Source organism: Meriones unguiculatus, chromosome 9, assembly GCF_030254825.1.
Source record: "Meriones unguiculatus strain TT.TT164.6M chromosome 9, Bangor_MerUng_6.1, whole genome shotgun sequence".
NCBI lineage: Eukaryota > Metazoa > Chordata > Mammalia > Rodentia > Muridae > Meriones > Meriones unguiculatus.
The window spans coordinates 2,552,912-2,573,786 of record NC_083357.1 but is presented as its reverse complement, the minus strand read 5'-3'; the positions used below and the strand labels follow the sequence as shown (position 1 = coordinate 2,573,786).

General features: G+C 46.8%; 2 protein-coding genes across 6 annotated transcripts in view; both read left to right on the top strand.

The window, feature by feature from the left end:
- Positions 1 to 12,531, top strand: part of Polr3a (RNA polymerase III subunit A) — a 41,067-nt gene extending 28,536 nt beyond the window's left edge. For 2 of the 4 annotated variants that reach the window (XM_021641252.2, XM_060390688.1), the window contains 10 exons: positions 1,099 to 1,185; positions 1,269 to 1,351; positions 3,006 to 3,176; positions 4,084 to 4,177; positions 6,056 to 6,148; positions 7,486 to 7,650; positions 8,157 to 8,321; positions 8,555 to 8,686; positions 10,211 to 10,343; positions 12,010 to 12,531. In XM_021641252.2, coding sequence (XP_021496927.1) covers positions 1,099 to 1,185; positions 1,269 to 1,351; positions 3,006 to 3,176; positions 4,084 to 4,177; positions 6,056 to 6,148; positions 7,486 to 7,650; positions 8,157 to 8,321; positions 8,555 to 8,686; positions 10,211 to 10,343; positions 12,010 to 12,158 — 1,272 coding nt within the window. In that variant the 3' untranslated portion in view covers positions 12,159 to 12,531. Of the gene's footprint in view, positions 1 to 1,098; positions 1,186 to 1,268; positions 1,352 to 3,005; positions 3,177 to 4,083; positions 4,178 to 6,055; positions 6,149 to 7,485; positions 7,651 to 8,156; positions 8,322 to 8,554; positions 8,720 to 10,210; positions 10,346 to 12,009 lie in introns of those variants that run through there. The other 2 variants (XM_060390689.1, XM_060390690.1) reach the window with 2 other exon arrangements.
- Positions 12,532 to 12,653: 122 nt separating this feature from the next.
- LOC110550957 (disks large homolog 5-like) lies at positions 12,654 to 20,645 on the top strand. 2 transcript variants are annotated; one of them, XM_060390693.1, is made up of 6 exons: positions 12,654 to 14,543; positions 15,570 to 15,729; positions 16,895 to 17,038; positions 17,708 to 17,894; positions 18,860 to 19,022; positions 20,089 to 20,645. In XM_060390693.1, the coding sequence occupies exons 1-5, from the start codon at positions 14,411 to 14,413 to the stop codon at positions 18,986 to 18,988; spliced, it is 753 nt and encodes a 250-aa protein (XP_060246676.1). In that variant the 5' UTR covers positions 12,654 to 14,410; the 3' UTR covers positions 18,989 to 19,022; positions 20,089 to 20,645. The 2 variants fall into 2 exon arrangements, with proteins under 2 accessions (XP_060246676.1, XP_060246675.1); XM_060390692.1 differs by lacking the exon at positions 20,089 to 20,645 and having other exon boundaries at positions 17,708 to 19,002.
- The last annotated feature ends 230 nt before the right edge of the window (positions 20,646 to 20,875 follow it).

The window sequence follows — 20,875 nt, the reverse complement described above, 5'->3', positions numbered from 1 at the left end:
CATAGAGAGTTTTTTTTTGCCCTGAGTGGCATGGAGAGAAGTCTGCCCTGTCCAGTGGCTTTCTGCCTTTCCTTTACAGCTACTGTCCCAAACTGTCCCCAGGTGACTGATTAAAGTCTTGAGAACTTTTCTTTCCTTTTCAGTTTTACTCTATTTTTATTTCTTTATATTTTGGGTGGCATGCATAGCATATGGAGATCAGAGGACGACTCTCCTACCACATAGTCTTAGGGACAAAGCTCGGATTATCAGACTTTGGGATAGGCATATTTACCCACTGAGCCATCTCACCAGCCATGAGGTTTTCTGTAACATCATTCTCTGAGGCATTTTTAAAACTGTTTAATGTAGATGAGGTTTTGCCTCTATGCGTGTCTGTGCATACCTTACATTCCTGATGGCCATGGTGGCCAGAACACAGAGCATCAGGTCCCCTGGGGCTGGAGTTACAAATGGTTGTTGGCTTCCAAGTGAGTGCTAAGAATTGAACCTGGATCCTCTGGAAGAGTAATCAGTGCTCTTAACTGGTGAGGTATCACTCCAGCCCTTTCTGAGACTTTAATACAATTTAATAACGCTGTGTCTTAAATGAAGTCATTTCTGTCTAGAAAGATGTCTAAACTGCAGGGTTGCCCTCCATTTTTTACTCCTTCTCAATATAAAGAAAGAGTTGGTTAGCCCAGGCAGCTATGAAGAGCTGTGACCATAGGAGGTGATGGTCAGTGCTTCCAAAGAGGCCTTCATGATGGAGTCCTGAGGACTCTCAGTGTGGAAACTTATGCCTTTTAGAGTCCACTATGCTGAGCTCCTTCTCGAAGCCGTGTGCTTGAGATAAGATCCCAGGATAACTCAGGGGGAAAGTTTGGGTAGTGAGGCCGAAAAAACATCTTAAACAGAGATTCAGTTCTCTTAGAGTGGAAAGCGTAGCGCGCTCCTTCCAAGCACACTGTGTAAGAAAACCAGTGCCTACATTGCACCCTCGATGCTGTGTACTTAGACGCTGCTAAGACATGCTGCACTGTGTCACTGTTCGCGGCCATGGGATGTGTGCTGTCTAGACCACTCAGAATCATACAAACTGATGTATGTTCTTTCCAGGAAATAAAAACATTCATTAAAGGGGTGTCTGAGAAGATCAAGAAAACCAGAGATAAATATGGCATCAATGATAATGGCACAACAGAGGTACTGCCTTTCCAGATGTGTCAGGACAGAGCATTTCACACATGGGTCTAGTCCTGACTGTGCTCTTGCCTTTGCTCTTCCAGCCTCGTGTGCTGTACCAGTTGGACCGGATCACCCCCACCCAAATAGAGAAGTTTCTGGAGACCTGTAGGGATAAGTACATGAGGTAGGCTGCTAATTGTCCTAGAATTCCAGGCATCCATGCAGGATTCCTATGTCCTGGATATTCTCTATGGGTTCAGGATCCTGGCTGGCCTAGTTTCATCTCTGTTGATGTGATAAAATACTCTGACCAAAAGCGACTTAGCGGAGGAAGAATTGATTTTTAGCTCAAAGGTTTAGGTGATGCTCCATTCGTGGGAAGGCAAAGCAAGAACACATGTACTCACATCCACAGGCACAAGCAAAGAAAAGGGGATGCCTGCCTGCCTCTGCTGATGCTGTAGCTTTCTTCACTGTTGCACAGTTCAGGTCTCAGCCAATAAAAGGATTTTGCCCACCACTGGGGTGGGACTTTCCATTCAGTTAACACTCTATAAACTAGCCCTCAGACACACTCAAAGGCAACCAGATTCAGATAATTCCTTGTAGCACTCTTTTTTAAACTGTATAATATTGGGGTTCCTTAAAGCTTTATCCCTTCCAGCCCCTCGGTAGGAGAGAGATGGTTAGTGGGAAGATGAGGCGCAGACCCCTTTACATGTCTTGGCTGTTTAGGGTCACTGGGTTCTTTTGGGGTTATCTCCCGGTCTCTGTCAGCAGCAGATGCAGCAAGCAGTCTCCTCTAAGCCGCTGTTGAGACGTTTCTCACATTCTGTTTGTCTCCAAGTCTCCATGTCATCTGTCTCTGGTCTCTCCAAACTGTCACTCCCCACAGCCCACACTTTCTCTTTTTGGGCTCTCATATTTATATCCTCAGAGCCCTAGACCACGCCCCTCTCTGTGCTGTACGAGGCAGGCTGTTACCATCTGGCAATGACCACGCCCCGTGCTAGACAGTTATCAGCTGTGGACAAACTAAAGCCCAAACTAAAATCCCACCCTTGGGATTAAAAAAAAACAAAAACATACACATAACGTAACTGAGCTTACAAAGAAACCAAAACTTCCATTACAGTTCCTCATTGAGAGTCTGTCCTTCTCTGTGAATCTAGGTCAGATGAGGCTGATAATAAGAACTGACAAGCACACTGCTCCAGCGTGAGTGCCAGGCTTTGAGCACATTTGTGCCTTGGACCTGGAGTCGCTAGTGGGACACTAGGATCCAAACCTAGTGTTAGGATAACAAAGGAATTTCCTGAATGTCTTCCTCATAAGAAAACTCAAATTATGTAGATAATTTGACTTCATCCCTTTGACCAACTTCATTATCCAGTAAGAGCAGACTGCTTTGAGCTACTCCGCACAGTGCACATCAGGCCTGTATACGACACAAGCTCACCATGCAGAATTTAGTCGTATTGTCTGCCCCTCTGACCATTTCACTCCCCCACTGGCCCTAGTGTGTATTGTCTGCCCCTCTGACCATTTCACTCCCCCACTGGCCCTAGTCTGTATTGTCTGCCCCACTGACCATTTCACTCCCCCACTGGCCCTAGTCTGTATTGTCTGCCCCTTTGACCATTTCACTCCCCCACTGGCCCTAGTCTGTTCCTAGTCCATGCCAGCCTCTTCCTCTGGCCCATTGCTGTTTTTAATCCTAAACCCAACAGAATATATGTGTTTTTTCTTTTAAGAGGCAGTAGTAACCAGAAGCCTGTCCCAGCACTTTTGATAGCCTTTTCTTTGTTGTATCATAGTCTCTGTGCCGTTTCTTCTAGGGCACAGATGGAGCCAGGCTCTGCAGTGGGCGCACTCTGTGCACAGAGCATTGGTGAGCCAGGCACCCAGATGACCCTGAAGACTTTCCACTTTGCAGGGGTAGCCTCCATGAACATCACCCTGGGTGTGCCTCGAATCAAAGAGATCATCAATGCTTCCAAGGCCATCAGGTAGCTTCTCCCTGGCATGTTTCTTGGAGACCAGTGGCCCTGGTACTCATGAATCCTGATATGTTAAATGGGCAGTGTCGGGAGGGCAGGTTTGCTGTGTTCATCGGTGTTTGGATTTTTTAGAAAGTTGCTAAAATCTTTGATATACTGGATATACTCAAAAGGAAATCTGTGGTCTTGCCCATTTTGTTTTGATTTGTTGACAACTACTACTTACATGAAAGAGATACTATTACACGAGCTAGCAATACTGAGCAGTAGGTCAGCAGCAGACATCTCATCCCTTTGCTGCCATTACGGCATGCCTGAAGAGCCGTGACTGATTATTTTCCTGCCTCTAGTGATTCCGTCAAGAGACCTAAAACTACAACTAGAGATACATCATGTTTTTAGGAGTGGAAATCATTTTGCTTATTCTCTAAGTCTTTCAGAAGTATTTCTATATGAAAATTAGCTGTTCCTGGTTGGTAGACCAGTAGCTGTAGATATAGAGGGTGGTTGGAGCTATGTTTGCTTCCTGCAGGGTGATCAGATCTGTCCCCAGGGCCAGTATTCATGGGATACTGTCCCCGGTGAGAACAGAAGATGATAGTGGTGGTCAGAGGAGCAAGGGTATTGCTGGAGAAGGGCAGAAGGAAGTGAAATACACTAAGAATCACTTCTCTGGGAGCAGAAGGTCAAGAATTAAGAGATAGGTCTTTTTCTAGGAGGAAATGTTCTTCAATCTTGTCCTGGATAGAGTGGGCGCCTGAGGTCTGCTGAGAGCCTTAGTGAGCAGCCTGTGAGGCCCTTTGTTGAAGCCCTCCCTGAAGGGAGTTGGAGTGAAGTACTCATGGCTGTGAGCAGCACTGAGGTTGACTACACAGTGTGCCCTTCTGTGAGTAATGATAGTTTTTCCTTTTTGCAGCACTCCAATTATTACAGCACAGCTAGACAAAGATAATGATGCAGATTACGCACGCCTGGTGAAGGGTAGAATTGAGAAAACCCTCTTGGGGGAGGTAAGGAATCCCTTTTAAAAATATATATATAATTTTTTATTTATTACACTTTATTCACTTTGTATCACAGCTGTAGCCCCCACCCTTGTCCCCTCCCAATCCCGCCCTCCTCTTTCCCTCATCTCCTCCCATGCTCCTTCCCCAGTTCACTGATAGGGTAGGACCTCCTCCCCTTCCATCTGACCCTAGCTTATCAGGACTGTCTTTCATAGTCTTCCTCTGTGGACTGGCAAGTCTGCCCCCTACCCCTCAGGGGGAGGTGATTAAAGAGCCAGCCACTGAGTTCATGTCAGAGACAGTCCCTGTTCCCCTTACTAGGGAACCCATTTGGAGACTGAGCCACCACAGGCTGCCTCTGTGCAGGGGTTCTAGCTTATCTCCATGCATGGTCCTTGGTTTTAGTATCAATCTTAGAAAAGACCCCTGTGCCCAGATTTTTTGGTTCTGTTGTTTCCCTTGTGGAGCTCCAGACCCTTCCAGGTCTTTCTGTCTTCCCCTTCTTTCATAAGATTCCCTCCCTGCACTCTGCGCAAAGTTTGGCTGAGTCTCAGCATCTGCTTTAATACCCTACAGGGTAGAGTCTTTCAGAGGCCCTCTGTGGTAGGCTCCTGTCTTGATCCTTGTTTTCACCTTCTGATGTCTATCCCATTTGCCTTTTTGAAAGAGGATTGAGAATCTTACCCAAGATCCTCCTTCTTGCTTAGCTTCTTTAGGTGTACAGATTTTAATATGATTATTCTACATTATATGTCTAATAGAAGTGAGTATTTACCATGTGAGTCTTTCTGCTTCTGGGATACCTCACTCAGGATGATCTTTTCCAGTTCCCACCATTTGCCTGCAGATTTCATGATTTCCTTCTTTTTAATTGCTGAGTAATATTCCATTGTGTAAATGTACCATACTTTCTGTATCCATTCCTCAACTGAGAGACATCTGGGTTGTTTTCAGCTTTTGGCTATTACGAATAAAGCTACTATGAACATGGTTGAGCAAATGTCCTTGTTGTATACTTGAGCATCTTTTGGATATATGCCTAGGAGTGGTATAGCTGGATCTTGAGGAAGCGCTAGTTGTCTGAGAAAGCACCAGATTGATTTCCAAAGTGGTTGTACAAGTTTACATTCCCACCAGCAATGGAGGGGATTCCCCTTTCTCCACATCCTCCCCAGCATGTGTTGTCACTTGAGTTCTTAATCTTAGCCATTCTGATGGGTGTAAGGTGAAATCTCATGGTCGTTTTGATTTGCATTTCCTTGATGAGTAAGGATGTTGACCATTTCTTTAAGTGTTTCTCTGCCATTCGATGTTCCTTTAATGAGAATTCTCTGTTTAGCTCATTTTAATTGGATTACTTGATTTCTTGCTATTTAATTTCTTGGGTTCTTTATATATTCTGGATATTAGCCCTATGTCAGATAATAGGGTTGGTGAAGATCCTTTCCCAGTCTTCAGGCTGTCGTTTGGTTCTGACTACAGTGTCCTGTGCTTTACAGAAGCTTTTCAGTTTCATGAGATCCCATTTATTGAATGTTGATCTTTGAACCTGTGCTGTTGGTGTTCTGTTCAGGAAGTCGATCCAGACTTATCACCCTGCACAAAACTAAAGTCCGAGGGAATCAAAGAACTCAGCATAAAACCAGACAGACCAAACCTGTTAGAAGAAAAATGAGGAAGAGCTTTGAGCTCATTGGTACAGGAATCCCTTTTGAAAACAAGAAAATGGTATCAGACTTCCTCTCAGTGTTAAAGAGGTGACAGAGCAGCTTCTGTGGATGTGGGCTGCAGCAGAGGCCGTGTGGAGCGTGAGCTCTGCAGGCTTGGGGTGAGGAAAGGACATGATAGTGGAGGCTAATGCTTTGCTCTTTCGCATGGCAGATCTCAGAATATATTGAGGAAGTGTTTCTTCCTGATGACTGCTTTATTCTTGTCAAGCTCTCCCTGGAACGGATTCGACTTCTGAGACTGGAGGTGAGTCAGAGAGTGAATGTGTGAGAATATGATCCTCTGGGGCTTGAATCAGGTCCTGACAAACCAAGAGAGAAGTTCTGCAGCTAGAGAAGCAGTGTAAAGATTTTGGCTTGTGTTGGTCATGCCATTAGCTGATGTCCTTTTGAGGTGACCTTGATGTAGACAAGACATGACCATCACAAGAAAATGTTTGGCCTGGTGTGGGTGCGGTCTACAGTTGTTGGTTTATCATCACATGGTGTTAGTATATTTGATCTCTTTTTCTATCTTCACATGCTGAGGGAGGAGCCTGCCGGTTTTCTTTGTGTGTTTGTTTCTTTCTTTCTTAAGTAAACCTGCACTCCAAAAGAAGGCACCAGATCTCATTATAGATGGTTGTGAGCCACCATGTGGTTGCTGGGAGTTGAACTCAGGACCTTTGGAAGAGCAATCAGTGCTCTTAGCCTCTGAGCCATCCCTCCAGCCCCTCTTGTTATGTTTTCAATTGGTGGGTTAACCTGACCTCTCTTAATGGTATTTGTAGAGATAGATAACAGTTAACTGATAACCTTTTGGGGGTCAACCGAGGTCAACTACTATTTAAGCCTTTCTTAGCCTTGAAAATACTCTGAAAGCCATTCTCAAGAGCTACAGTCTTGTGGTTCCCATACAAGAGTCAAGTCTCTCCTCGGTGCCTTGTGATATGGTAACGGTTGCTCTATAGGCCTTGATGAAGCTTGGTAGTAGAGTGTTGCTTCTCATGTACAGACAAGGTCGTGGGTTTTATCCAGGGACCAGAAGAAAAATAAAAACTGAAGAATCCATTTACATCTGGGAATGTAGCACAGAAACAAGAAACTTTTCAGCCTTCCTGGCCTCTGTTCTCCAGACAATCAAGAGCATTCTCTGTGGGCTCTGTTTGTTGCCATTAGTTGAAGATGAATTTTTAGTGAGGAAAATGTTCATAAATGCTATTAATGAATAAAGCACAGGTGTTGCACATAAATATGTAGTATATCAATATTTGTGGTCTTGGAGAGATGGTTCAACAGTTAAAAGCACTTACAGCTTTTCCAGAAGGCCAAAGTTCTGTTCAAGCACCCACATAGATCATCTCAAAACATCCTGTAACTCCAGCTCCAAGGGATCTGACCCCCTCTTCTTCATGTAACCTACACACAGGTAACATGCACTCACACGGACAAACACACGTACACATGAGTATAAGTAAACTTTGTATTAGAGGTGGCATAAAATAAACTACCAAGACTTCTTAAAGAGCCATCATGCCATCAAGGATGAAACCATTGGCACTAAGTCTGCAGATGTTTGCTGGTAATGTCCCTGGTACCTCACAGGTGAATGCCGAGACAGTGCGGTACTCCATCTGTACATCCAAGCTCAGAGTGAAGCCTGGAGATGTGGCTGTCCATGGGGAGGCTGTGGTGTGCGTCACCCCCAGGGAGAACAGCAAGAGTTCCATGTATTATGTGCTGCAGTTTCTGAAGGAGGATCTACCCAAGGTAAGCAAGGCGTCCTCTTACGGAGAGACATCCAGGAATGGGGCCGGGGACCAAACGACTGCAGAGACCAAGGCTGGACCCCAGTACTTCATGGCCATATACCCAGGGGGTCAGTCTGGTTCCTATTACTAATTTATTGGGGGGGGGGATTTGGCTCCCTCTCCCCACCTCATGGATCCCAAGAGTCACACTGAGGTTGTCAGACTTGGTGGCAGGCTCCTTTATCCACTTGACAGCTTCTGTACTCAGTTCTGAGACTGCAGCTCTGTCCAACAGTCTTCTTTCTCCTCTCCTAGCTGGTTGGAGGTTGGGCCACAGTCCTCTGGACCATCTCCCCTAACCCTAAACAATACATAGTTGTCCCTGGATTACTAGCGTTGTAGTGGTGATAGCTGAGAATGGTGTGAATGTGGTTACCAGCCCATTCTTCAGTCTTCAGCCCTGTTTCTGAGGCTCTCAGGTGGAACTACGGGTTGCTGCATCTTGAACATTTGTGTTGAATACAGGTGGTAGTACAGGGCATCCCAGAGGTATCCAGAGCTGTCATCCATATTGACGAGCAGAGTGGGAAGGAGAAGTTCAAGCTTCTAGTAGAAGGTGACAACCTGCGGGCTGTCATGGCCACCCATGGTGTGAAAGGCACCCAGACCACTTCCAATAATACCTATGAGGTAACATCCCCTGTGGACCCTCAGCCAATACCCAGCTCAGTTTCCTGACATTCTCTCTCTCTCTCTCTCTCTCTCTCTCTCTCTCTCTCTCTCTCTCTTCCCCCAACAATTACACAGCAATCTATTGTGGGAAATAGAGCAGGATTTGCTTTGTGCTTGCCCGAAAAGGGAAAAAAGTAGGAGTGGGGTAGTCCCAGAAGAGGCTGTCTCTGCTCACTCCCAGCTCTTCCTAGGTGGAGAAAACGCTGGGCATTGAGGCTGCCCGGACAACTATTATCAACGAGATCCAGTACACGATGGTCAACCATGGCATGAGCATCGACAGGAGGCACGTGATGCTGCTCTCTGACCTGATGACCTACAAGGTGTGAGAGAGAGGGAGCTCCAGCTTGTCTTGGGTACTTGAAATCCACTGTCAGATAAACATAAACAGATCCAGAGAGCTTCTATGACATGTAACGCACACTGCTGTGAGGACTGGCCTGGACAGGAAGTAAGGTGTCAGCACCAAAAGCCTAAATGTGGTGATGGCCCCAGGTGTTTTGGTAAATTTCCAGTGTGAAAATTTCAACACAACCAGTTTTTGGAAGAGAGAAGCTTGACCGTGGCTCTTCCTATGTCCTGGGTATTATTCTATAGCAAAACTGAACTTTATCAATCCCAGGTTGCTCATGGTGACTTGGGGTGTTGGTTCCCTAACCCATTTCTTATGCTGCTTCTGGAGCAGTTTACAGAGAGTAGGGCTGGGGATGTAGCTCAGTGGTAAAGTGCTTGGCCAGCATGCATGGACCCTGTGTATGACCTCCATCAACACACATACACACCTATCCACACAAACACACAGAGTGAGAGACAGAGGGAGAGGGTTACCTTGCTCTCAGGAATAGGGAAGCTGCTGAGGGTGTTTGATTCCTCCTCATACAGTAGTGTATCATGTTTTTATGACCTTTCCCTGTACTCCAGTAAACAGTCTTCAGAAACCAGAGACGTGAGTCACAGGTCGAGAGCATAGCCATGCTCAATATTCCTGAGTCTCTGGCCCACCCCAACACCAAAAGAAAAACTACACCATGTGTGACAAGGGCAGCCAGCCCTGAAAGAGAGGGTGTTTCAAGTGTGTCTTGTGGTATTATTTAAATGCATGTGCTCTTCACTGTGTCTGCCATACAGGTTTTTGTGTTGTATGTGGAGTGGGTGCCCCTCCATGTATGGAGGTCAGATGTCAACATTGAGCGCTGTTCCTCACGAAACATTGACCTTTGTTTTTAAATGCATTTATTAGCATATATTAGTTATGTATAACATGGGATTTCATTACGACCATTTTATGAATGTATATGATGTGGTTTTGTTGTAGTTATCTCCATTTACAAAGTCTTAACCACTCACTCCAGGAGCTCATCCTGTTCCTCTTCTCAGCTCATCCTTCTATTTTCGTGTCACCTTTTTTAGACTCAGTGAATCTCAATATGGATGCTCACAAGAGCAGGGGTGAGGGAGGGATCTGTTACAGGAGCATGGGCACCTTTCCAGGGTTTACACCATTGACGAATGTCTGTCCTTGAGCTCATCAAAAGCTACCTGATTATAAATCCTCGTGTGAGGCTTCATGACAACCTCTCTCACATGATAAGATGCTGACAGTACCAGTCTTCTGTGGGTCGTATGCGTGTTTGGTACCTTTACTTGGCTGGAAGTGCCTGAATTATTTCTAGTATCCGTTTCCTAAGAAGTAACCCCCTCCCCTCCTCCTACTTGAAAAGCCCCCAGATTCCTAATTCTACTCCGTGAAAAGCTACTTGGCTGATTTTGTTGCTGATGTTGTGATGCTGCTGCTTTGGTTTGGAACTTCTGAAAATGGCATCCTCTGACCATCTCCCCTGATGCAGGGTGAAGTCCTGGGTATCACCAGGTTTGGCCTAGCCAAGATGAAGGAGAGTGTGTTGATGCTGGCCTCCTTTGAGAAGACAGCTGACCATCTCTTTGATGCTGCCTACTTTGGGCAGAAAGATTCTGTATGTGGTAAGTTTTGAATGGATCTATTGTCTCTAGAGCACAACTGAGGCTCCCTACCCTCCCTCTCATAAGTCTGTGAGCTACTTTCAGTGCAGTTTTTGAATTCCAAACAGAATATGTGGAACCCGAACCAGTGTTAGCCCTTGAAGTTAGAATTGGCCACATTGACTAACACTCTGTGTTGTCTAGACTTGACCGGAGGGGGACAGTTGAAGAGCCACCAGGTGTAGCAGAGGGTGGCCTATGGTCATGCTTTCTGCTGAGAGACTGAAATTCATTTTAAGAGCTAAGTGTCGGGCTGGAGAGATGGCTCAGAGATTAAGAGCACTGGCTGCTCTTCCAGAGGTCCTTAGTTCAAGTCCCAGCAACCACATGGTGACTCATAATCATCTAGAATGAGATCTGATACCCTCTTCTGGCATGCAGGTGTACATGTAGGCATAACGTTGTATACATACTAAATAATTCTTTTTTTAAAAAAAGAGCTAAGTATCCCAGAAAATAGGAAGACATGGGAAAAGATAGGGGGTAGTGGGAAACAGAGAGAGAAAAGGTGACTGGAAAGTCAGGCCAGGTGATGCACAATTTTAATTCTAAGAATCAGGAGGCAGGGACAAGCACATACTGAGTTCCATTCCAGCCTGTTGTACACAGTGAGTTCAGGCCAGTCAAGGCTACACAGGGAAAGCCTGTCTTAACATCAAGGTGAAGGAAAAGTGAGCAGAACCTAGGGTGAGGAGGCTTAATATGGGAGAAGACAGGCCAGAGGATAGCTGTCAGATACTAGGACTGAGATCCAGCACCTCCTCCTGACACCTTTACAGCCTTGGCACAGCCTCTGTCCCCCATCCTACTTGGAAATGGCCGTCTCTAAGCTTGCAGCGCTCTAGCCCATCATTAGCTCTCTCTATATATTGGACTTAGTTTAGCTCTTTGCCTCTGGTTCTGTTGTCTTTGGCATCAACTTAGAATACATCTGCCTTTTGCTTGTTTCATGGAGAATAGAGCCTATACTTAGAGCTTTTAAGACTCTGAAGCTGGGCGATAGTGGCACACACTTTTAATCCCAGCATTGGGGAGGCAAAGGTACGCAGATCTCTGAATTTGAGGCCAGCCTTGTCTAGAGTGAGTCCCAGGGCTGTCAGGAAAAAAAGAAAGAAAGAAAAGAAAAGGAAGGAAAGAAAAGAAAAGACTTGAAGTTAGGCCTGATCTGCACCCATCCATTCCGGAAGTCAGTGGAAGCCTTCTTGGGTGTTCTGATATGGGCACTGTTACCCCGCACTGCACTTCCAGTCCACTGTTACCTTTTCTTCTAGGTACTAGGCTAAGGAAGGCAGGTGGCAAACTCACCATCTCCTGATCATGTGTAGGGTTCCTGCTGTCTAAGCAGTTTCTCAAAAACTGTCTATCTCCTGCTTTTTGATTCCTGTTGTTGAGGACTGAATTGCCTCCAGTGACCTGCTGAGCTGTGGCAGACACTCTCCTTCCAAAGACAGGGCTTCTTGGCCATCCCCCTGGTATACAGTAGGAAGGAAAACGATGAGCAGAATTTAGCCAGGTGATACTTGCTAGAGCTGGGCCTCAAAGAATCCGATGTTTGCAATCTTAAGTCAGTAATGTTCCCTCTACTCTGTTAATCCAGCCCTCTGACCACATTTCTGGTTGGTTCTAGGTGTGTCTGAGTGTATCATCATGGGAATCCCAATGAATATTGGAACTGGGCTCTTCAAGTTGTTGCACAAAGCCAACAGGGACCCAAAACCGCCCAGGAGGCCCCTGATCTTCGACACACATGAATTCCACATTCCTCTTGTCTCATAGTTTTATGACAGGAGGTCACCACTCCTGACCACCTTGTCCTGTCTGCTGCTGAATGGAAGAACCTTGTGTCACTAGAAGAGATGCCTGCATGACTTTCCCATGTCAGACATGGTCCATGGCCTCAACAGGAGCTCTTTGGATGGAGAACTTTTTTGAGTCTGCTTGTTAAGTGAACTGAGGGGGCCATTGCACCTCAGTCTGTCACTGCAGATAATTAATGCTAAAGTGTGCCCACACCTGCCTATTAACCAGGTCTAGGTAAACACAGGCCAGGATGCAGTCCTGGTTTCCTGCTCCTCGGTTATGTTGTATTATCCACTGATGTACTCATGTAAATACATTACTGTTATTTATTTGTTCTGTTTGAGAGATACTCAGTGTTTGTTGTTATTTCACTTTGAAACTAGAGGTTGTAGAACCAACAAAAACAGCTTCAAACCGCTACTGGGAAAACAGCTAGGAATGTGAGGTCCAGTGTGGTTGGCTAGGCCCTAGCCAGGCACTGTTCACTTGAATTTAAATGTGTTGAAAGAAAATGAAACAGAAACTTGAATTTCCTAATAATGTGAGTCACTATTGAAGGGCTCTTTAGCCTGTACGTTCCATGTGGAGACTCTGTCCAACATCACAAACGATCCTGAGGGAAAAGGGGAGGTTCTGCTAAAATCTCTTATGCACAGAAGTCCTGGCAAGGTCCCTTATTACTGAGAGCAGCGGTTGTTTGTCCGCACCCAGTCCTGTAACATTTTTGGGCCCTGGGGAAGTATACCGAAGTTCTCATCAGGGATGTAGGTGCCTGGGCTGCACCTTGTCCTGAACTCTGAAGGATGGATGTTGAGGGGATCATCTGAGGTTAAATAACCCACCAAGTTTGTTGTGGGTCAGTTTGATCTAATCTTTCACCAAGGAAGTGCAGTCTCTGATAGATTCTGTCTGGGCCCTGGAAGGGATCAGTGGGGTTGGTCTCACCACCAAAAACTTCCTGCTGGGACAGCATCACTCATGGAAAGGCAGAGTACTATGCTAGCAGCAGTCTCATTTAGTCTCAGTGTGGACCAAAGGAAAGATAAGAGCAAGGTCCTTAGAATACAAAGGTCACTTCCGTTTTCTCTCCATCATTCCAAAATGAAGAGTGGAAAAGAAAATAGCAAGTTCTTTTCAATGGAAAAGAATTGGTAAGTTAGTCCTTGTTGGTAGGGTGTGTTGCAGTTTTGTTTTTTGACACAGGGTCTCATGCATTCCAAGCTGTCCTCAACTTGGATTTGCAGGTTAACCTTGAGCTTAGATCATCACACTTCCATTTCAAAGGAGGTGGGATTGCAGGTGGGGCTACCCAGGACAGTGAGGACAGCGCCGTAGTCACTGAGCTCTGAAATTGCCACATGCTTCGGCAGTCACTTTCAACTGAACCATGTCTATCAGTCCTACCCACCCCTGGTGACTTTTTTTCTTTTCTTCAGACAGCGTCTCACTATGTCAGTCACGCAGGCCTGCAAACAATCGGGCTTTGGTATCTTCGTTGGAGAGAGAGTACCACACAGCCTCATGACCTTTTCCCTTGGTTCCTCCACTGTTTCAGTTTCCTCTGCCAACAGTTCGTCACACTGTTGCCAGCACCTTGGTGGCTGCATTCTCCATCTGCCAACAGTTCATCGCACTGTTGCCAGCACCTTGGTGGCTGCATTCTCCATCTGCTAAAGGCATCTGGAGACAACTTAGAAAGGCCAGGCACATGGCTTCTGTGACCGTACCCCCTACCAAACATCCCATGTTATAACCAGCACTGCAGGCTCTTCCTGGATGTGCTTTCAAGCACCTGTACACATAAGACGGGACCATTCCTCTGCCACATTCATCCTCTTGTGAGATCTCACTACTGTTAACTTTCTCATATAGAGGAATAGAAGGTCTTGAGGAAAGAAGGAGACATTCCTGGGCATGGTTTGGAAAGTAAACACTCAGTTCCTCACACGGGAAGAGCTAAGTTGTTTCTAATCAAGGCTAGAGCAATTTCTGGCTTTGAAAGGAGGTGGTGGCTTATGGCAATGTCCCCGGAGAGTCTCTGGACAGGGCCCCTCAGCCAGTGGTAAGCACAAGGTGAACATCAGCAGGGTCCCCATGACATGACGGTCTGTTCTCTCTACATTCTATTCTATCCTGGAGAGCCCATGGCACCCCCTGTGATGTCACTAGTGTGGCAACATCAACTGCTCAGGACATTCATTCCGTGCCTATAGGTCTCATCAACAGGCATGTGGGCGAGACTGCGACGTCTATTTGGGAAAGAGAATGTGGATGGCAGAGACTCCAAAGAGAGGAAGAAGGCAGTTGGCCTCCCATCTCATTTTAAAATATCAAGAAAGAAGTTGTCCTGGGGAAGGCACAGTGAGTCCTGGTCAGGGGGTGGGGAGCTTTCTAGAGGAGGTGGGCTTGAGGTGGGAGCCACAGTAATGGGGCAGTGGAACAGGATTCTCTGGGAAACAAATGGACGTCCCTGCTTAACGTAGGACATGAGTGAAGGATTCCAGAACATTCTTTTGTCTGTCCCCAAAGCCAGTAAGCAGGCAAGGTCAAAGCTGTTTTACTGTAAGGTTTTAGCTTTACTCTTATTGGGCATTTGTGGCGTGACATGGGGACAAAAGGAGAACGTCAGTGGTCAGCGAGAGTTAACACTTCCCAATGTAGGGCAGGGCAGCACTGGACTTCACTCTCGCAGGTTTCTTCTAGGTGTTGTGGCTATCTGACAGTAGTTATAGGGACAGAAATGTGCTCCTGGCTATGACCTTATGTGCTCATAACTCGTCTGACCATCTGTCTCTGACAGTGGCACCCTTAGGTTTCTGAATCAGTAGTTGTGGGTGGCAGTCATTTCTGTAATACAGGCAAACTTGTCAGAGGCAGTGGACCAGAGACTGAATCATTATTGCCAGTTCTGGAGTGTTTTGGTCTGTCTCTGGGGAGAATTATTCAGTCTGTTGACCATCTTCTGCCACTGCATGACTGTCTAATCCACAGGCACAATCATAGAGTGACAAGGCAGGAGCTCTCTGTGTCTCTAAAGCACCTGAGTGCTTTTGGACTCTTCTGTTTTTCTCCTGGCTTCTGAAACCACAGACTCGAGGACTCAGAAGCCAAGTTGTATCTTGGTGGTTCGTGAAGAAGCCTGAAGAGGCCATCTCTGTGGTCATCTGAAGCACGTGTTGGGAAGCAGAGGAAATACCTGGCTGCTTAGATACCCACTTCTTAACAGTGATGGCAGATCTGAGATACAGAGAGCAAGCATCTCAGGCTTAGGCCCAAACCTTTAAAAACTTGTCACTGGCAACATTTAAAATCTTGTCACTAGGCATGCTCTATTTCTGTCCATCCTCTGTGCCTTCTCACCATGCAAGTTCACTTTTGTTTTTACAGGAGCCAGTGAGGAACCACCATCCTCCACAAAGCTCCCCTCCAAGAAGCAGGTGAAGAAGGAAATGGAGAGGCTGACCACTCAGCTGCAGCTTAAGACCAGGGAGAGAAATGAGCTGTGTGATCACCTGATCCTCGTCACAGAAGGATGCTTGGACAAAAGGTATCCATTATTTCAAACCCCGTGGTGTCAGTCTTGGGTCTGCAAAGTCACCCTCATCTAACCCTTTAAAGGATACCTCCAGGGTGTCATGTCCCTAGATGCTTCCCAGAGGAGAGGCAGGAAATTAAGCTTGGGCACGTGTGACATCTGGAAAAAACACTTAAGATTCTTCCAAATGAAACCTTGAGCCTGTGCTCTGAGTCAAACAACACAGGGATAGAAGCAGTGGAGAGTGAGTTCCCAGCATGCATTTGGAAAGGCATTGATAGGTGTTGGTTTACATGAGATCTGGCTGCTGTGAGTTTGATATGAGATTTTCACTTGCCTGCCAAGTGATTGAATGATGGAAGCTTCTGTTAGTATCTGAAGTGCCTTGATCCCACTTGGTCCATCTCAGTGTAGGACAGGAAGGCCTAGAGCTCCACATGGTTCCTCTCTGTCCTCGTGTCTTATTATCTCTAGACAGTAAATGAGATGCAATGTTTCAGCATCCCACTTTTCTTCCTGTCTCTCCTTCTCTGACTGTCTTCATCTTTCTGTCACGTGTGTGTGTGTGTGTGTGTGTGTGTGTGTGTGTGTGTGTGTGTGTGTGGAGGGGCACATAACACTTTGGCATGTTTGTGTATCCCTCTAGACTCTTGGAGCCAGTGGTCGGATGTGGGGCCTGTGGATGTCAGTCTCAACGTGATGCCACTGCTGACTTCTGGGTGTCCCACTTTAAGCTGTACTTAGCCTACGTGGTCAGATTGGAGGCACAGTAGAATCCCTCGGGCAGTTGATAAATATGTCCCAGGGCTTTGTCTCATCCCCAGAATTATGTCCAAATCTGTAGACACAGTCAGCCAGGACCTTGAATCACTGTTCTGAATACAGGAAAAATGAAATCACCAGTTTTTGGTGGCCAAGACTTGTGGACTTGCCCTGTGAGAATATAATGGCTAGAAAACCCCCCCCCCCAGGCTGAGTGAATTCATACAGCCAGGGCATCTTTCACCTGTGGACCTACACACTCTGCTGGCCTGGGGCCAGGATAACAAGCTGTATACTCAGCAGAATGAACCAGTACAGAATGTGGCATCTTCTCAGCTTGGGTTTTTTAGGTCACAGCCTGAGTTCATGAGGTCCATGAGGCCTATATTCATAGGGTTCTTTGATTTGGGGCCAGGCCCTACAATAGGCAAAATCCTTTTTGTGAGAGACTCAAGATACAACATAAGAAGGTGACACTGAACCTGCAGAGCTTGGAGCATGAGCACACTGAAGCTTTACATAACCTCAAGGATCTTGACAGGGAGACCCGCTTCTATCGGTAAGTGCCTGTCAGGGACCCCAACAGTTTTGGGACAGCCATCTCTGCTTGTGTTATTCTGGGCTGGAGAGTCCCCAGCTCTGGTCCTATCCCTTCTGCCTCTTAGCCATCAGCATGCCTATACCTTTTGGACTCAGTTTTGCAAAGTATGAGAGAGACTGTTAGCCATTCCCAGGATTTTCATTCAAGCCTCAGGAGCCTCTACATAGAAATCAATTACAGCATGAGAGAGGTGTCAGGTAGCCCTGGGCCTCTGGGACTCAGACAAGGTTTTGCGGAGCTGAGTGTTGTGGAACAGGTAGATAGAAGGTGCCCCTTGGTGCTCTTTTCCTACCTTGAGGGCACTTGTCATCAATTTTTGATGTTTCCCCATTTCCTTGTACAGGAAGGGACAGGTGGAGACTCCTCTTTCTTTTGGAGGGACAGGGAACCCTGTTAGTGTTGTGGAACTTCAGTAGTTGTTATTCTCTGATGAATTAGCTGTTCTCTTCATGGTCTTGTTAGTGCAGCAGGCATGGTGGTATTGGGCTCCTCCTTACGTCCTCATGGAAATGTTGGGCCTCTTGGTGTTCATGGGGTCCTGAAGGTGGTGAGGGCAAGAGCAGGCTGGCGGGGTGAGGGGTGTAGGAGGAGGCCGACAGAAGCTTACTCTTCAGACGGTGTTTCCAGCAATCTCCACAGCCGGCTCCAGATGGAGCAGACTCAGCTGAAGAGGAAGGTGGACATGCTGAGGCAGGAAAACAAGGAAGTGAAAGAGGATTGGGCCCTGCTGCAGCACCAGTTGGTGGACCTGCAGCAGATCTGTGAGGACCAAGAGGAGGAGACCTGCGACTTCCAGACCCAGGAACTGTCCAAGGTCAGGGACCATTTGCCCATTGGACTTATCTATACACCTGAACTTTCACCTATCCCCCTGCTCGCTAAAAGACACACCCCCCACCCCCCCACCTCATGCAATATGACTGTTCTTTTCTCTGTCAATGCACAGTACTCTGGGAAATGAGCCTAGTGTGAGAATGTCAGTTACTGACAGGCATACCCTGCTGTTCTGCTGAAGGCGCAATCAAAAGAGCAGCGTGGGGAATGAGACACCCCACGATTAGATGTTCTCTGGAAAGCCAGAGTGCAGTGTACCCAGATCATTGGTGCCCTCTGGGTCCTGTGGCTGTTTGGCCTGGCGGGGTCATGTGACATCACAGGTAGGAAGCAGCTGGCAAAAAGAAGAGCCTAGTGGTAATGCCAGATGAGTGCTTCTCATTGTCATCCATTTGGATATCGTGTGGCCTCCTCCATTCTTCCTCACTCCAACGTGGTCTCCTCTGTTGCCCAGCTCTTAGTTCACACGGACAGACGCCTGAATTAGAGTTTCTCAGCCCTGTTTTCTGGGAGTTATTTGGAGTGTTTATAATCTGGTGCTGCCTAGATGACAAGGGAAATGGGGAGGACTTTTGACAGTTTGATGAGGTCAGAGTCTAGAGACTTCAAAGGAAAAAATTCTCTACCCACCTCAACATGTCTGGCTAAGCAGAGCAAGCTCCTCACAGCTAGTTTAGTCCCCAAGGGATGGATAACAGAATTGTGAGACCATTCTGAAAGAGCTTGTGTGTGGAGTCTAAACTCCACGCTCTTCTAGCATCAAGCCTCTGGGCAGGGTGGACAACCATGCAGTGTGCATTGGCTAGAGGAGGCCATTGGGCGTCTTTCACGCCAGTTTCTACCTTGCAACAGGGTTTCTTCCTTGCCCTGAAGCTGCTGTTCTGGCTGTCCTGGCTGGCCAGCAAGCTCTGGGGTCCTCTGTGTGTGCTTGCTCCTGTATGACAGTGTGCGCATGCCTGTGTGCAACCCTGCACTGAACACCAGCTTGTAGTGAGCAGGAGCGGGAAAGACTGGAGAAGCCCCTGCAGAACGCCAGGAAGCAGAAGCAGCTGTCCTTCCAGGACTGAGCATTAAGGCTGCAGCATCAATTTGAGGAGCTCCAGATGAGGTAGGAGTCCAGGCTGGGAGGAGACGGTGAAGCCATCTGGGTCCCCTCTTCTTGGATTCTGTCTCTGTCTTTATGGGCTTTTGCTCACCAGCAAGGCTAGGAGCCACTCCTGGGAAAGAACACCTCAAAGTATTGTGCTGCTCCAGTCAACAGGAACTTCTGTCCAGGAAACAAGATGTTTGACACCTTCTGAGTCTTTTGTAAATTCCTAGCAGGCTGTCCTTAAACTCATGACAATGAGGACCTCTCCCTCCCAAGTGATGGGATCTCAAGGGCTGCACACCACACCAGGCTAAAATTTTATTTTTATCCAGGAACATCCCCTGATCTCTGCAGTGTTTACCCATTTCTGTGAGAAGGGTTCTCTGCAGAGACTAGGTTAAGGCGTTTCCAGGATGAAGCCAGGCAGATGTCTCTGCTACAGGGATGATCAGAACCTTGATGGGAGTGTTCTGTAACACACTCCCATAGACAGCCAGCATGCAGTCTGCCCACCTCTAGTTCCTAGGAAAACAGAGCTTTCAGTGTGGTGCCAGAGCCTGTGCAGGGCCATTGTTGGCAGGCACACAACTCAGGAAATGCTGCTCCAGCATGACAGGCTCCAGCATGCATAATGCTTGGGTGCAAGGTGCCTCCTGAGCAGGAGGAATGAGCCAGCCTCATGACCTTGTTCAGGTGCCCAAGTTGCAAGGCTGTATTGTTTCTCTCTGTAAAATGATGTGAAGTTATTCATCAGAGAGTCATCATGAATAACTTCTATTTCAATCTGATTATTAGGGTCCGTGATTTTAAATAATGATGCCCCTGGACTGTAGGAGAAAGTGCTAGTCTTCGCAGCAGAACAGAGAACATCCAGTTCCTAGATCTAATTCTGACCTGCCAGTAAAATGGAAACATTTTGTAGGCCCAGATACTGTGTGACTCTTCTTTCTTGGGATTACAATGACTTCAGTTAGGAGATCAGTGTTGACTGTCCAGCACAGTTGAGGTGATGGGAGGTAGCAGCTTGAAGGCTGAGATGGCAGGTCCCTACCAGGCCTGGCTCTTAACTGCCTTCCTCTCACAGGTCTGAAGAGCTGCGCCTTGAACTGGACCTGGCCATAGCCCACGAGGAGAGCCTCCTGCAGAAGGAGCTGCTGCACCAGGAGCCACCCGCTGAGCCCCAGGAAACACGGACTTTCTGGGAGGAATAGTCCTCTTCAGAATGGGTTTCCCTTGTGTGAACAGGCCCTGATTCTATCTAGCCAGTGAGCCAGCCAGGCTGCTTCTGGGTCTGAGTCCCTTTGCTTTTGTGACAACACCCCTTGAGAGAACTGGTGTCTCCTTTGCCACTAAGTGTTCAAGACCAGCCACAGGCTGTGGGTGTGTCCTGCTAAATCTGCAGTGAGAGAAGGCTGCTGAGCATCATTTTCTCTGTGGGTTTTGGTTTTGGTTTTCTTTCTTTGTTGGTGTTTTTTGTTGGTTGTTTTGATTTTGCCTTTCTTATTTGGATTTTACATATTCTTGTTATTGTTTTATAAAATTTGGTTAGAGTACTCGCTTTTTATATCGACTACCCTTTTAAAGACCGTTTTGGAAAAAAATGTGCTTTATTATGATTAAAAATGCAATTTCCAACGCTTTGCTCTTTTTAAAAATTCATTTGTCTAATACTTTACAGCCCAATGCCAGTTCTCTCCCTCCTCTCCTCCCCTCCCCTCTCTCTTTCTCAGAGAAGGGAAGGTCTTCCTCTGGTTTCAGGGATTGTGAGCCCTACCCTACCTTTCTGATCTTCCTTAATTCAGGGAGGCAGCTTCTTCCTCCATGAAATGCCTTCTACCCACCACGGCCCTCTTCTTCAGCACCAGACAAGA